General features: G+C 49.1%; 1 protein-coding gene across 4 annotated transcripts in view; it reads left to right on the top strand.

Moving 5' to 3' along the window:
• The window catches only part of LOC129188023 (fibroblast growth factor 14-like), a 67,127-nt gene extending 56,226 nt beyond the window's left edge, over positions 1 to 10,901 (top strand). For all 4 annotated transcript variants that reach the window (XM_054788008.1, XM_054787982.1, XM_054788001.1 and 1 more), the window contains 2 exons: positions 613 to 811; positions 1,050 to 10,901. In XM_054788008.1, the coding sequence (XP_054643983.1) occupies positions 613 to 811; positions 1,050 to 1,198 (348 nt within the window). In that variant the 3' untranslated portion in view covers positions 1,199 to 10,901. The remainder of the gene's footprint in view (positions 1 to 612; positions 812 to 1,049) is intronic.
• Positions 10,902 to 13,495: the final 2,594 nt, after the last annotated feature.

Raw genomic sequence — 13,495 nt, 5'->3', positions numbered from 1 at the left:
CACGTTACTTACAAATGAAAGACGTACAATGCCATGCGGGTTCTTTGGCAAGCTATGTAAATGACCAATGGAGCGGGGGCGCCACTTCGGGTAGGGACGGCTCTGCCAGCCATTGGGTGCTTGTCCAAAGTAGGACCGTTGATTAGCGTTGGCAGAGATCAGCGCTCCACTGCCATTCCAGTTCCAGCTGCATCCCCCAGACATGTTGGGATATCAGCCCGAGATCATTCAAACTGGCCTAGTATCGGTTTGCCTACCATCATGGATTTTAGCTGCTGGTGACTGAAGTGGACGAGGACACGATTTCACCGGATGAAAGCAAAGCTTGCCCTCAAAGATTGCTTGAACATTGTTCCTCCTCATATGAAATAATTGGTTGGGATCGGTGGCTGCTTCATTGCTTTCTTGTGTTCCGGACAAAATAATCAATGTGAACACGTCACGTTGGACATTTTATTGACTCGCGCATTAAAAAGCTCAAGCAATCAACAGATGAGCTCTTTTCTTTTCCGTTCCTCTGAGGAACTGTGTGATGTTTGTTCTTTCACATCATTTGTTCCATGTGAGACACCACGAGATAACGGAAAAGGCTTTTTCTGCCTGTCTCATCAGGAACTGTTCACCCCGGAGTGCAAATTTAAGGAGTCTGTGTTCGAGAATTACTACGTCATCTACAGCTCCATGCTCTACAGGCAGAAGGAGTCGGGCCGAGCCTGGTTTCTGGGCCTCAACAAGGAAGGCCAGGCCATGAAGGGAAACAGAGTCAAGAAGACCAAACCAGCTGCACATTTCCTGCCTAAACCGATAGAAGGTAAGTCTCGCCTCATTGGTTGTATTTTTAATACCTGAAAGAGTCTTTCATGAATTTTCCCTTTTCTCTTTCCTTCATCCTTCCCCTTATTTACATCATCCATATGTCATCCATATGTTCTACCTTCTCTTTACATTCCCTCATCTTCTTCTCTGAACTCTTCATTCCTCGTGGCTTCACCCCCGTCCCACCTCCCCCGGCGCCATTCCTTAAATGACTCTCCCATCCACCCCTCTAGTTGCGATGTACCGAGAGCCTTCACTGCACGATGTAGGGGAGGCGGTGCCTAAGCTCGCCGGGGGCCCGCCTTCCAAAAGCACAACCAGCGAGCCGGTGGTCATGAATGGCGGCAAGCCTGTCAGCAAACCCGACAAGGAGGAGACATAGCCCCGCCCGAGCCGCCACCCCAGCCTCTTTCCCACTTCACCCAGCCAAGCAAAGTCCAGGAAAAGCCAGCGACTCTGCAACAAATGCGACAAAACAAACTCCAAGCCAAGTTTGGACTCATCAGCAGCAGGGAGCCTCACCAGGCACCTCGCTTCTCATCTTATTGGACAGAACCGGTGTTGCAGGCGGCAGGGGGCCAGAGAGGAAGAAGATGACGACAGCCAAATGGAAGTGGGCAGCAGTTGGACCTTCCCTTGGAGAAGACAGACTTCTTAAGACGACAACAAACAAACAAAAATGTACAAAAGTGTCGTATCCGCCGGTGTTTTCCTGTGACAATCTGTTACTAAGGGGCCTGTTTTTCCCTCTTCTGATCGTCAAGTGTTCTGTTGCCAAATGTGCTTACTGGCTGCTGGCCTCAGACACACACACACACACACACACACACACACACACACACACACACAAGCACCACAGCTTTGATTTGAATGGTTAAGACACACATGACGGCGTCATGAGGACGCAGCCACGAGTTCGGCTCTGGCACTCATTGTTCTGTTACAAGTTGCGATCTGACACGTTTGGTTCTTATGCGACAGGCACTGTCTATCATTCGGGTTTATTCCTTTTGTTGGTAGCTTATCAAAACGCTGGTTGAAGACCGAGCTGCTTGGTTGCACAGACACGGAACAGACCTCTGTTGCTACCTCCCTGTCAGCTCCCTTAAAGAATACGATGACCTCCTCCCCGTGGAGCTCCACTCAAGATCTGCAGGAAGGATTCACATGGCTCGAGCCGACGACGTGTGTGTGTAGCGCCAAGCAAATGAAGGCGGGGCTTCAGGCAGAAAGGTAGCAGCGTTGTTTACGTGGAGTAGCAGAGGACACATAGAATGTAGCGGGAAGGAAGATGGCTTGTCAGTGCTTGGACCCTGGAAAAGGTACACAAGGTTCCAGGCGTGGTCCTCAGGGTGCGATCGCGTGTGTACCTTGTTAGGGACAGAAATGAGCTCCTATTTCCTACAGTGTATCATGACCTGCTGCCTTCCCAAGAACTTGAATTTAACGGTCGGAGTGGGCGTACGAATGAACAGGGTAAATCATGTCCAAGTCATCTGATTGGATGTGCTGTGTACAGGTGTTATGACGTGTGACACCACGGTGTTGTAGTGAAAACCATTTGGAACATTTTGATAGCTGGCGAAGGTTTGGTGACAACCGCCAATAGCACAGATATTTTAGCCTCAATCAAAATAATGCACGACACAGTCGAGCGTGGGGGAAGTGCACGGAAACGAAAAGGACCACCCTCCTCAGTGAAAGCAGACCAAATAGATTCCTCACTGTGACCGCCACCTCGGCTCCGATCTGTTCAGGGCTTGAAATCAAGTTCAAGACCCGGGCTTCTGGTTCAGATGGCGGTGACCTACACTGGTAGTTGCACTTGTATATTCTCACCGAGGAGATACGACTACTGTGATCCCACTCCTGTCCTGTTAGCGCCAGCGAAAGAGACATGCCATCCATGACTCAGGATGACGTTGGAGGCTCAGCAGATGTGATTTCAGAAGCTGTCCCTCCCTGCGGACTGGAACAAAATGACTGACCAAGAGGACAGAAACAAGGCTGTGTGACTAATCAGACGAGCTGTATCCCCTCAGCAACAGTTGGGGGGGAAAAAAAACGAAGCCGCTTGCACGTCAGGATGGCGGCTCCAGGCTTCACTCCTCAGTGGCAGGAACACAGTACAGTCGATCCCCGCTTTCTGCAAGGGGCTCCGTTCCGGGACCACCAACGAATGGCAAAAAATACGCGAGTTATTGATACGCTCATAAAAATGTCTGTTTTTGATACACGGACACCCTCCTCCCCTTTCAAACCTTCCTGCTAAGCAATAAAAGTGACGTCTCCCTCCCGTCTTCAATCGCCGTTGTTCACTTGCGACAGGATCCGGGTTTAAGCCTCACACTGATGAAACGCAGTTAAAGAAATGTATCGGTGCTCACCACTGATAGTGGATGGAACAGACGGAATGTGAGTCCCAGTCTAGCCTTTAGCCGGGCGTCAGGGGGCGGAACCTTTTTGGCTGAGAGAGCGTTGGAAGCTGCACATTTTAAAATGTGTTTCTGTGACAGGCAGATCATGTTTTTTTAACATTGAATACAACTAAATGTGCAGACATCTTTGATTTGATTCTTTGTAGTAGTTTTACTGAAGCTGTAAACTGCTTCTTACTTGCGACTTGCGGTGCTGCATGGTTTTGAACCGGACTCCGTGTCTTTCTTTCTTTTCGCCATCTTCTTCGTCAAAAGGTGTGGCTCTGCAGAATTAGCTAGCTGACAATTTGATACTTCTTGACCTCTTAGTGACCCAGGTAGGCTAGCGCATTATCCAGGAATAATCAAGTGTGGTCTGACCCGCAAAATATTGGAAGGACAGTTGGCATTGGCTCTGGATGGGTGGATTCAAATGCAAAGGAAAGTTTTATACTTTCAACGTTATTTTTAACACTGGGATTACGGTCATGTTTTACTTTAAAATGTCAGCGAAAAAAGATGAAAATACATTTTATGGTGTTAAGAAACAAAGAGAGCCATGTCGTCAGACCAGTCATCAGATGAACCACACCTGGCTCCTCAGCCAAAGGTTCCCTACCCCTGCTCTAGAGGCTAGCACGGGGGCTCGAGAAGGCCTTTCTCCAAACTGTGTCCTCATCCACAATCCACACTACTTCTGTGTTATTCCAGTAACGATTTGCAACAGTGGTTCTCAATGATCCATCCATCCATCCATTTTCCTCCGCTTATCAGGGTCGGGGTCACGGGGGCAGCAGTCTCAGTAGGGAAGTCCAGACTTCCTGGTCCCCAGCCACCTCTTCCTGTTCCACCGGGAGGACACCAAGGCGTTCCCAGGCCAGCTGTGAGCCTTCTCCCGACTGGGCAGGCCCGGAGCACCTCACCAGGGAAGCGTCCGGGAGGGATCTGGACTAGATACCCCAGCCACCTCTACTGGCTCCTCTCCATGTGAAGGAGCAGCAGCTCCATGCTGAGCCCCTCCCTGATGACTGAGCTCCTCACCCTATCTTGTAGGGTGGCTGGCTGAGGGTGGGAACATAGATGAGGGGGTAAATTGAGAGCTTTGCCTTCCGGCTCAGCTCCCTCTTCACCACGATGGTCCGGTACAGCGACCGCATTACCGCAGACCGCCTGTCGACCTCATGCTCGAACCTTCCCTTGTTCGTGAACAAGACCCCGAGATACTTGAACTCCTCCACCTGGGGCAGGACCTCATTCCCAACCGGGACAGTGCAATCAACCCTTTTCCGACTGATTCCCCCCTCCCCATTTGAAATTGTATTGACAACCTATAATAATTTACCTGTACAAACCATCGTATGAGTTGCTGGCCACAGCGTCGTGCAAGAGACGCTAACAGACCAACCAACAGGCAATCAAATGTTATGAGCACAGCGGCCAATCCAACCGCCCTAATGCATAGCACCCCCCAAACCCTGAGACACGTACAGTTACAGTACGTGTTAGCTTGTGCTCAGCTCGCTGCTCATTTTGAGGCCGGAGCGACTGTCAAAGCCGGTGCTTACATAGCCAAACTAAATTTTGCGTCACACAGCGCAGCAATTACGGTGCGTTCAAGGACTGCTGAATAAATTGCGAATTCTCAACGCATGCCAAAACAACAATATCAGCAAAGCGTAGAGGCATGAACATGTACAAACTGTGGTCTTTCTGAGAGCGGCACATGTGTGCTGTACGCTGTGTTAGCATGCATTTATCCGGTTATTCATGACTCATGGTGGAATTACCAAATATTTGCAAACTTGCGAGGCCGTGAAAGCTGAATGGCAAATGTGCAGGGATCCACTGTACGTTGTTCCTTCCCCTGCAGTCCCGTGACCTTGAATAATGCATCCGCTCTGCGACTCCAACGACAAAAATCACAGCGAGCCTCGTGTTCTTAGGACAAAACCTGTCAAGTGTATTTCTGCTGTTGTCTCATCAGGACGTCGTGTTGTAGATTCTCTAATCGCTGGCTGAGGGTTTTTACAGTGGAACCTCTGAAGACCAACACCCTGAGGTCCTTCTATTCACAGGCGTCTGAAGTCACTCACTACTTCTGCATTTTGCTTTCTTTTGGGGCTTTGTTGCAACGCTTTTGGGAAAGTACACCAACATACACCAGAAACGAAGGACTCCGGCATCATCAGACCAGTTTGTTTCTTTCAAAAGTCACATTGTGACTTGAAAGGACTCACCTTCGCAATGACTGGAAGTTGCGTTTGACCTTCGAGGCTCCACTGTACACCGCATGTTGAGACACTCTTGAATCTCAGCCCACCCGAGGCTCACGTGCCATGCGCTGATGAGGGAGGCCGGTGTTGTGCTTGTCTCGCGTCAACGAAATATGGATTGTTAGCTTGTGTTGTGACACTTGTTGTATCATTGTTGCTAGGAAGTGATAAGAGAACTAGCCCTGACAATCAGGTACGTCGTCATTGTGTCCCTTTGGATCCATCCTTGTCCACCGTCCACCGTCGCAGAGATGTGTTTGTGCACAAGACGAAGGTCAGGCTTTTATTTGGATCGCATTCAAAGTACTTGAAATCTCACCATCGGCAAAACGTTTTTTTTCATACATTTAATTTCAGTTTCATTCGAGTTGCTGTAAACGTTTATGGTGCACATGCATAAGAACGCTATCAAAAATAGTTAATACCAGGTCGTGGTTGTCTGCTAGTTCTTACTAAGAATTTTCTCGTCCTTTATTGAATTTCCCAACACTCTGAAACCGTGCTGGGCGTAGGACCCCAGGATCCACGGGGTGGGGGCCTTATTTTGTGCCACGGGACGCATTGCGTGCAAATGTGAGCCAGTCCGAGGCAGTAGAGGGGGGGGGGGGAAGAGACGCGCATTCACCCGCTCATCTGTCCGTTGGTGGTGTAATGGTACAGCTGCTGCCTTTCAAGGGAGAGGACGCAGTTTGTTTGTTTTTTTACTCTGTTCATTTGGTATTTGCATTAAAAATAATTGATTGAACAAATTTGTATCGATTCATAAAAATTTGTTCAAACAGTCTAAAAATAGCTTTCAATGGGTCAGTTGGGTCCTAAAAATGTGGTGACTGTCGCTGCCCAGAGAATTCCTTGTGGCGCTGCTGCTCGTGACACAGTCTCCAGCTTGGCAGGGGGCGGCCCTGGGGGAAGGCATGTCCTTCTATTCAGAGAAGCCCACCTCGTCAGGTTAGTTAGCAGCAGGATGAACGCAGCTGTGGAACATCTGTGGCATGTGTTCAAGAATAATGACGGTCCAGTGAAAAACGACCACGGACCAAAGATGCAGATGCAACGCCGTTTTCCAGGTTGATAATGACACGTCTGACGCGGGACGCAATTACTGCGAGTATCTCCTGAGAGGTTCCTCCCCGCCGGTGGTTAGCCCGGCACCAAAGCTACAATTATGAGCTTCGCACGCAGAAAGAGCGCCGGCTTTAATTAGAAGGGAGCAATCACGACAAACCTGGGTGACTTTTAATTTCCACTGGTGCGCCGCTGCCAGACGCGTGCATCGTGGAGTTGGCGTGCAGCACCGGTGCGGGTGCACAGTAGACACACAAGGACTTGCAGCTCGTCTCATTCAGGTTCACTGTGTTCCTCTCACAGAAGAAGGCCTTATGACGCACAAACACTCACACACTACATGACTATCAGTGACCCTTTGCTCCACTTATTGCGTCGGCTGTAAGTGCAGGGAGCCAGTCCTGCAACTCCTCTCTCTGCTCGGACCGTTTCCGCTTGTTGCACGTGTTATGGGCCAATGACGCGGGTGGGGTGCAAGGGGGCTAATGCATGTGGTCATGTCAGAAATGTGTAAAAGAAGCAAAGCCGCATTTAGCTCATTTCTGCTACTGATTTACACCAGTAAGATGCTTGACAGCATTTACAGTACGTCCAGATGAAACACTCCGTAAAGCAAGCTGTGTCGTTGTAGTAAGTTGGGTAGCAAAGGGTGGCTCGTGCTGTCTGCTGTCTTTCAGTAAATGTTCAGTTCCTCTTACATCCACATTATGCAAAGAAATTATGTCTGCACTGTGCAGTTTGTGTCTCACCTATTGTATACACACAACAGAACGATATTAAAGATTTGTAGAAAGGAAGCATGGATTGTTGATGAATTTATTCCCTGCAGTACGCCTGAACATGACTTTCTCAGTCACGCTTCGCCCCTTTCAGAGCCACCTGTCGGTAGCGTGGAAGGGATAGTTTGGGTTTTAGTGATATGAAGTAGTATGACATCCCCACCAGCGGCGTAGCACATCAACAGTGACTTGGGCCTGAGTGGTTAGCATGTTGGCCACACAGTCAGGAGGTCGGGAAGACCCGGGTTCCGAATCTCGCATCTGTATGGCGTTTGCATGTTTTCCCCGTGCGTGAGTGTTCGTCACGTATTCCCGTTTCCTCCCACGTTCCAAAAACACGCGTGTTGGCGACTCTAAATTGTGGTTGTTTGTCTTATGTGCCCCGCCCTGTGCCGCTTGACTGCCCCGGGGTGTGCCCCGCCTCTCACCCAAAGTCAGCTGGCTCCAGCATTCATAGTCTGGTCCTGTGAGCACTAAGGGTAAGTCACCGTTGATGACGGGGATGTCACGCCACATCACAATGCAAACTATCCCTTTAAGTGAATGAGCTGAATTGAATGAGCTCCGCTGTCAATGATGTCATCTTATTTGTACACAGCAAACACAAACATGACCCATCTCTTATTTTTAGAGCGCAACTGCTAAGCAAAATGACTTTTTGTTGCCACTCACGTTATAAAATATTCCCGTCTTTGTGGTTGAGTTCATTAAATCCAGAACTCATCTGCCACACACGCACACGCACACACACACACGCACACACACACACGCACACACATGCACACGCAGCAATGTGTTTCAGGTGGCGTTGAGAGCTCACTTGAGAAGCGGCCTCATGTCTGCTTCATTATCATCAAAGACAACAGACGCGGTACCGCGTGTTTGTCTGTGCACGTACACACACACACACACACACACACGCACACGCATGCCTTCCACCATCACGCTGGTGAAGTCCTGTTGGAACCACGCAGATATCCCGCTGCGTTGGTCACTCGGACCGGCGTGGCAGGAGGACGTTTGTTCCCCCGGGGGAGCGCCCCATCCTCACGCTCATGCTTCCCTAAAATGAGGTTCCGGCGCAGTGACGGGATTATTTAAAGCATCGGGAGCCCCGTGGCAAGCAGCCTGCTGTCAATCACACTGAAAGGTTAACATCAACTCTGACATTCTTCTCTAATTACGCTCCCCTCGCTGGAAACGTTCACACTCGACAATATTAGACACAGAAATGTTTACTTGTACTCCCCTCAAATGGACCAATCACACATCAGAAAACCTCATCAGGCCTCCGCTGTCAAACCGTCAGAGGTGCAAGCTGTCAACGCTCCCGCCTCTTGTGATGGCCTCTGCTCCCCCATTTCCTGTCTATTGCCTCGTTCCATTGTCCCCCCCACCCCCCACCCCCACCCCACCCCCACCCTTCCATTCATTGCCTCTCTCTCCTCCCCTTCAGAGCAACAGGAAGTCTGATGAAGCAAAGAGAATGAGACGAGAGGTGAGAAAGCAATCATTTATCTCTCAGGTGATAAGTGACATTTGGTGCACACACACACACACACACACACACACACACACACACACACAGGTTCAGCCAAGCAAGCACAGTCTGAATACTGATTCTGCCCCACTAGAGATGCTTGTTGGGCGCCATGGCAACCATAAAAGCAGCAGCCAAGTGGTTTGCTGAGGACGTGCGCATGTGCGCATGTCTCTCCAGCTTGGACTAATAATAACGACATGTTTCACTGGTGGAACCTGAACATGACTTTCACATACAAAAGCAGGTTTACCGATGATGTCCGTTTTGGAAGTGGTACACACCACCGGTCAAAAGTTTCAGAATGCCCCGCTTTTTCCAGTTACTGATTGAACTTCAAGTGGTTGACGTCCAGTGAATAGCTTGAAATGCTACAAAGGTAAGTGGTGAAGTGTCAGAGGTTGGAAAAAACAAAGGTAAGGTTACCCAAAACAGACAAATAACGTGTATTTCAGAATGATACTGTTTCAGGGACCACAAAATGGGTCAACAATTTAAAGCTGTTCTTCAGAAACGGAGGTTGATCAAGCCTTGGCAGTTGGTGCAACTCATTCATACAGGTGGGCCACGTTCTGGGGTACTTACTACCTCCTCTGTCTGCATAGGAACAGTGTTGGGAACACACTGTGGTACTACACCCTCGTGAGCATCAGTTGAACAGTGCTGTACTGGAGAAGGTCATTTGTTGCGAGAAAAATGGCAAAAAGGGCCATCTTAACACTTAAACATGCAGCTTTTGTCACGAGTTGGCCTAAGCCAGTGTTTGGATCCCAAATGCAGAGAGGACACCGTCGTTCTGGAACAAAAGATGGCCTCCACAGGAGTAAAATAATACAAAGAAGGTACACAGTCCAATGGAAGAACTCAGCTAAGCCACAGCCAAGGAGAACTCAAAATGTCCAGCAGGGAGAAAGACAACACTATACAAGAGCCAACAGAAAGACCAGACGAAGAGCGCTGCTGAAAAACCAAGCAGGACGCCAACCATACCGTAGCACAAAGGGTTCGTAACTGCTGGAGGTGGCCAGGCAGGGGAAGAACACTCGCATTAACTGGACCAGAAAGGACGACGACCAGAAAGGACTAACACGGGGCAGGGATGAGCAGCGAGCGGGCGAAGTCCGAGGAACAATCTGGCAACGACTGAGTCTGACTGCCAAGCTTAAGAAGGCCAGGAGACTAATTGCTTGCAGGTGTGCGCCGGTGGCTCCGCCTCTGCAGTTTGGTGAATTGTAAGGAAGCGACTGTGCGGACCCAGCTGGCCGATGTGTCCGATGTGTTGTTTGAAGCCGTGCGGGACGGCCGCACAAAAGGACGACAAGCAGCAATGGCGCTTTTGCAGAATAGCCCAGCATGTTGGTTCTTTCATAAAAATGTGTTTTCCTTGAAAAGCATCTTTGATTCACGGCTCTACGGCGTGAAAGAACAGGGAGGATTCAGCTTTCTTTCTCGGTTTTTCTTGCAAAAGCAAACGTCCGTGCCTTCTCGCAGGCAGCGAAGGAGGAAAAGGGACAGAAGCCGTGGGAGAAGCCAATCAGCCAGACGGGGAGATCAATGCAGAGTGCAGTTCCAAGACACACACACACAAAAAAGCAACATTTTCTTGGCGTGTTTTTCCGCCTAGGTGGCCTTGGTAGCTGGCAGCGGGGCGGAACATTTGATTGGTGTGCACCTGCGCGTGTCACATGCAAGAGGCTAGAGGAAAAGGAATTTGGAATCAATATGTTTACCCCCTTCTTACAGGTGCACGTGTAGAGAGTGCTGTTTGTGCACAAAAAGGAAATGAAGTGTTAGCAAAGAGAACCCGTAGGTTAGGAGGGAGGCTGACATCATTGCAGCGCCCCGGCAGCAATAACCAATGAAATGCTTTGCCGGGACGAAATGCATCATGGGATGAAGTTAAAGCAGCTGTTGTTTTTTATTTTAAACTCATATTAGTAGTATTAGTCCAATGAGGTTAATTTGGTCTAACATTCATGTATTCTAACCCTGGTGTGTAAAAAGATTTACACACCAGGGTTAGCTAGTTTTTTTGTACGAGCTATCAGTGGCCTCACGATAAGCTTGTCAACCCGCTGGAAATCGCAGGAGGTCATCACTCAATGTAGCAGTCTGACTCACGGTGTCATCTTACAAAGAACACTAAAATCATCACACGGCAACTTAACACTCAAAATGTAGCTAAGAAAAATACAATACATTCTAAACAGTTCTTTTTACAGACCAGAGTTAGCTAGCTTTTTAGTACCTGACCGTTTGGACTGCCCACTTGCGGTCTTCCTCAGAGTGGTCGCGCGATGTTCCCGTGACGTGTCCTGTCAGATGTTGTTGTCTTCCTGTCAGTGAAGGCAGGGCGTGACCACTCTGAGGAAGACCAAAAGTGGGCAGTCCAAACGGTCAGGTACTAAAAAGCTAGCTAACTCTGGTCTGTAAAAAGAACTGTTTCGAATGTATTGTATTTTTCTTAGCTACCCTTTGAGTGTTAGGTTGCTGTGTGATGATTTCAGTGTTCTTTGTAAGATGACACCGTGAGTCAGACTGCTATGTTGACTGATAGCCTCCTGCGATTTCCAGCGGGTTTACAAGCTCGCCGTGAGAGCACTGATAGCTCGTGATTGGCTTCTGCCAAAGAAAGAAGTACCGTTTCCTCACTGACTTGCGATAAGTAGTTCTTCTCTTAAAGGAGATGTCACGACATTACAACTTGGCCATAAATTAGCCGCACTGCTTTATAAGCCGCAGGGTTCAAAGTGTAAGAAAAAAGTGGCGTCTTATACCCCGGAAATGACCGTACTTAGCGATATCTGATATACTGATTTTGTTTAGAACGTGCCGTGGGCTGCAAATGGCCCCCAGGTCACACTTTGGACAACCCTGTCTTTGTATATCTTCACCTACATTGGGTTGCTTTTAGTGGGTTTACAATGACTCTCGATGCACAGCGGTTGGTTAACGGGTTAATTGTCACAAGGTCAAGCCGCATGCCGAAGAGGAAGGTTGGATCTGTGGTCCATTCCTCCTCGTTGGCAGGTTAGACATGTCACACTTTGACCCTGCTGACCTGCAACCAGCACTAATCCGCCTCTTGAATTCACTTCACTTTCCTGTCGTCGTCACACCTTGTTCACTCTCTGAGCTAATTAGCCTCATTAGGAGCCCACAAATGCAAATGTCCAATTAACAGCTGGCGTCCGGGCTCAAGATTCTCGTTAAAGCCAAACCTGACCTCCGGCAGGCAAAAGAAAAAAGAAGCAGGCAAAAACATCCGCCATGCAGATAAGCAAAATCTGTGGCGTGTCTTGGGGTCAGCTCGTCGACGAAAAGGAATACATCGTTTTGATGAGATTCTCAGACGTACGCCCGCTACAGGAAATGCCACTAAATGTCAGCCGTCAGTGGTCGACCTGACAGCACACGGTTATTTCCGGTCGCACCTTAAAATGTTGGCCAAAGGTCGTGTAGAGGAGAATATCAGGCCTGCTGAAAATACTAATTCGCCACGCAGCCAATCAAAGGGGAGGGGGCCGTACACGTCACTATGAGTCAGTGCTTCTCAAATAGTGGGGCGGGACAGGCAGACCTGCCAACATGTATGAATTTGTGGTACTCGGCTTGCGTGCTTCACTGCTCTCCATTTTGTTGCATTTCGCTGGTTTCAGGCGGTGTGGCCTATCACTGTGCCTGACGTGCGGAGGAGTGCGTGTGGGTGCAAAGCGACCTGCTGCAGGGTGACGGCTCGCTCTTGCCCTCGCGGGGGTGGGCAAACATTTTGTCTCGCGGGCCACACTGGGTTAGAAAATTTGCCGTCCGTGCACAGAACGACATACTTGCTCACGGTGCAACAAAACGAAAACACAACACCTACACAGCAAGCTCACGCATCGCATAAATCAGCAACTGAGCGCTAAACATAACACGTAACTTGAAACCGTTATTTCCAAAAGCCCGCAAGGCATGCTGGGTAGCCAAGCTGCAATAACAATATGAGCTATGAACAATAAAACATTGGATATCAAGAGCATGCTAGCTCCTTGTTTACGTCTCTGACGACCTCAGCATATTTTGCGATCAAGAAAAATCACTACAAACACGGCAAAAGGTTGGGAGAAAGAGTACCACAAGCTACCCAGCATGCCTTGCGGTGGGAGTACTGTATATGGGTGTTTTTTGGCATGGGTATTGCACGTAGATAGTGGTTGGTATGCCCACGTGGTGCGCTAGGTAGGTTACTCTGCACGTCGTGTGTGTTGACGCATGGCTACAGATTGCATCTGACTATTTTGTGCCACAATAGCACTGCAAGTCATGTTGGCGGCTACACTTTCTATGTCAAAGGTTTAAAAAAAAGGAATTTGGAAATGCCAGGTGGACCGGATGAAGGCGCTTGGCGGGCCTGGTTTGCCCAACCCTGCTCTAGTTGGTCTTCATCCAATCATCAGTCAGGCACTTTTTATCGATATTGAAGTAGATACAAAGTGGGTCGAATACGTAATGATCCACAGGTGATGTAAGTGCGCCTGTTTGCGGCAGGGGAGCTGGGCTAGGATGACGTCATCTGGGTTAGCTCTGCATTTTTAGTGTGAACCACGAACCAAAAAGTCAATC

This window comes from Dunckerocampus dactyliophorus, chromosome 1 (assembly GCF_027744805.1).
Source record: "Dunckerocampus dactyliophorus isolate RoL2022-P2 chromosome 1, RoL_Ddac_1.1, whole genome shotgun sequence".
Classification (NCBI taxonomy): domain Eukaryota; kingdom Metazoa; phylum Chordata; class Actinopteri; order Syngnathiformes; family Syngnathidae; genus Dunckerocampus; species Dunckerocampus dactyliophorus.
This window is presented reverse-complemented; position numbering and strand designations above follow the sequence as displayed.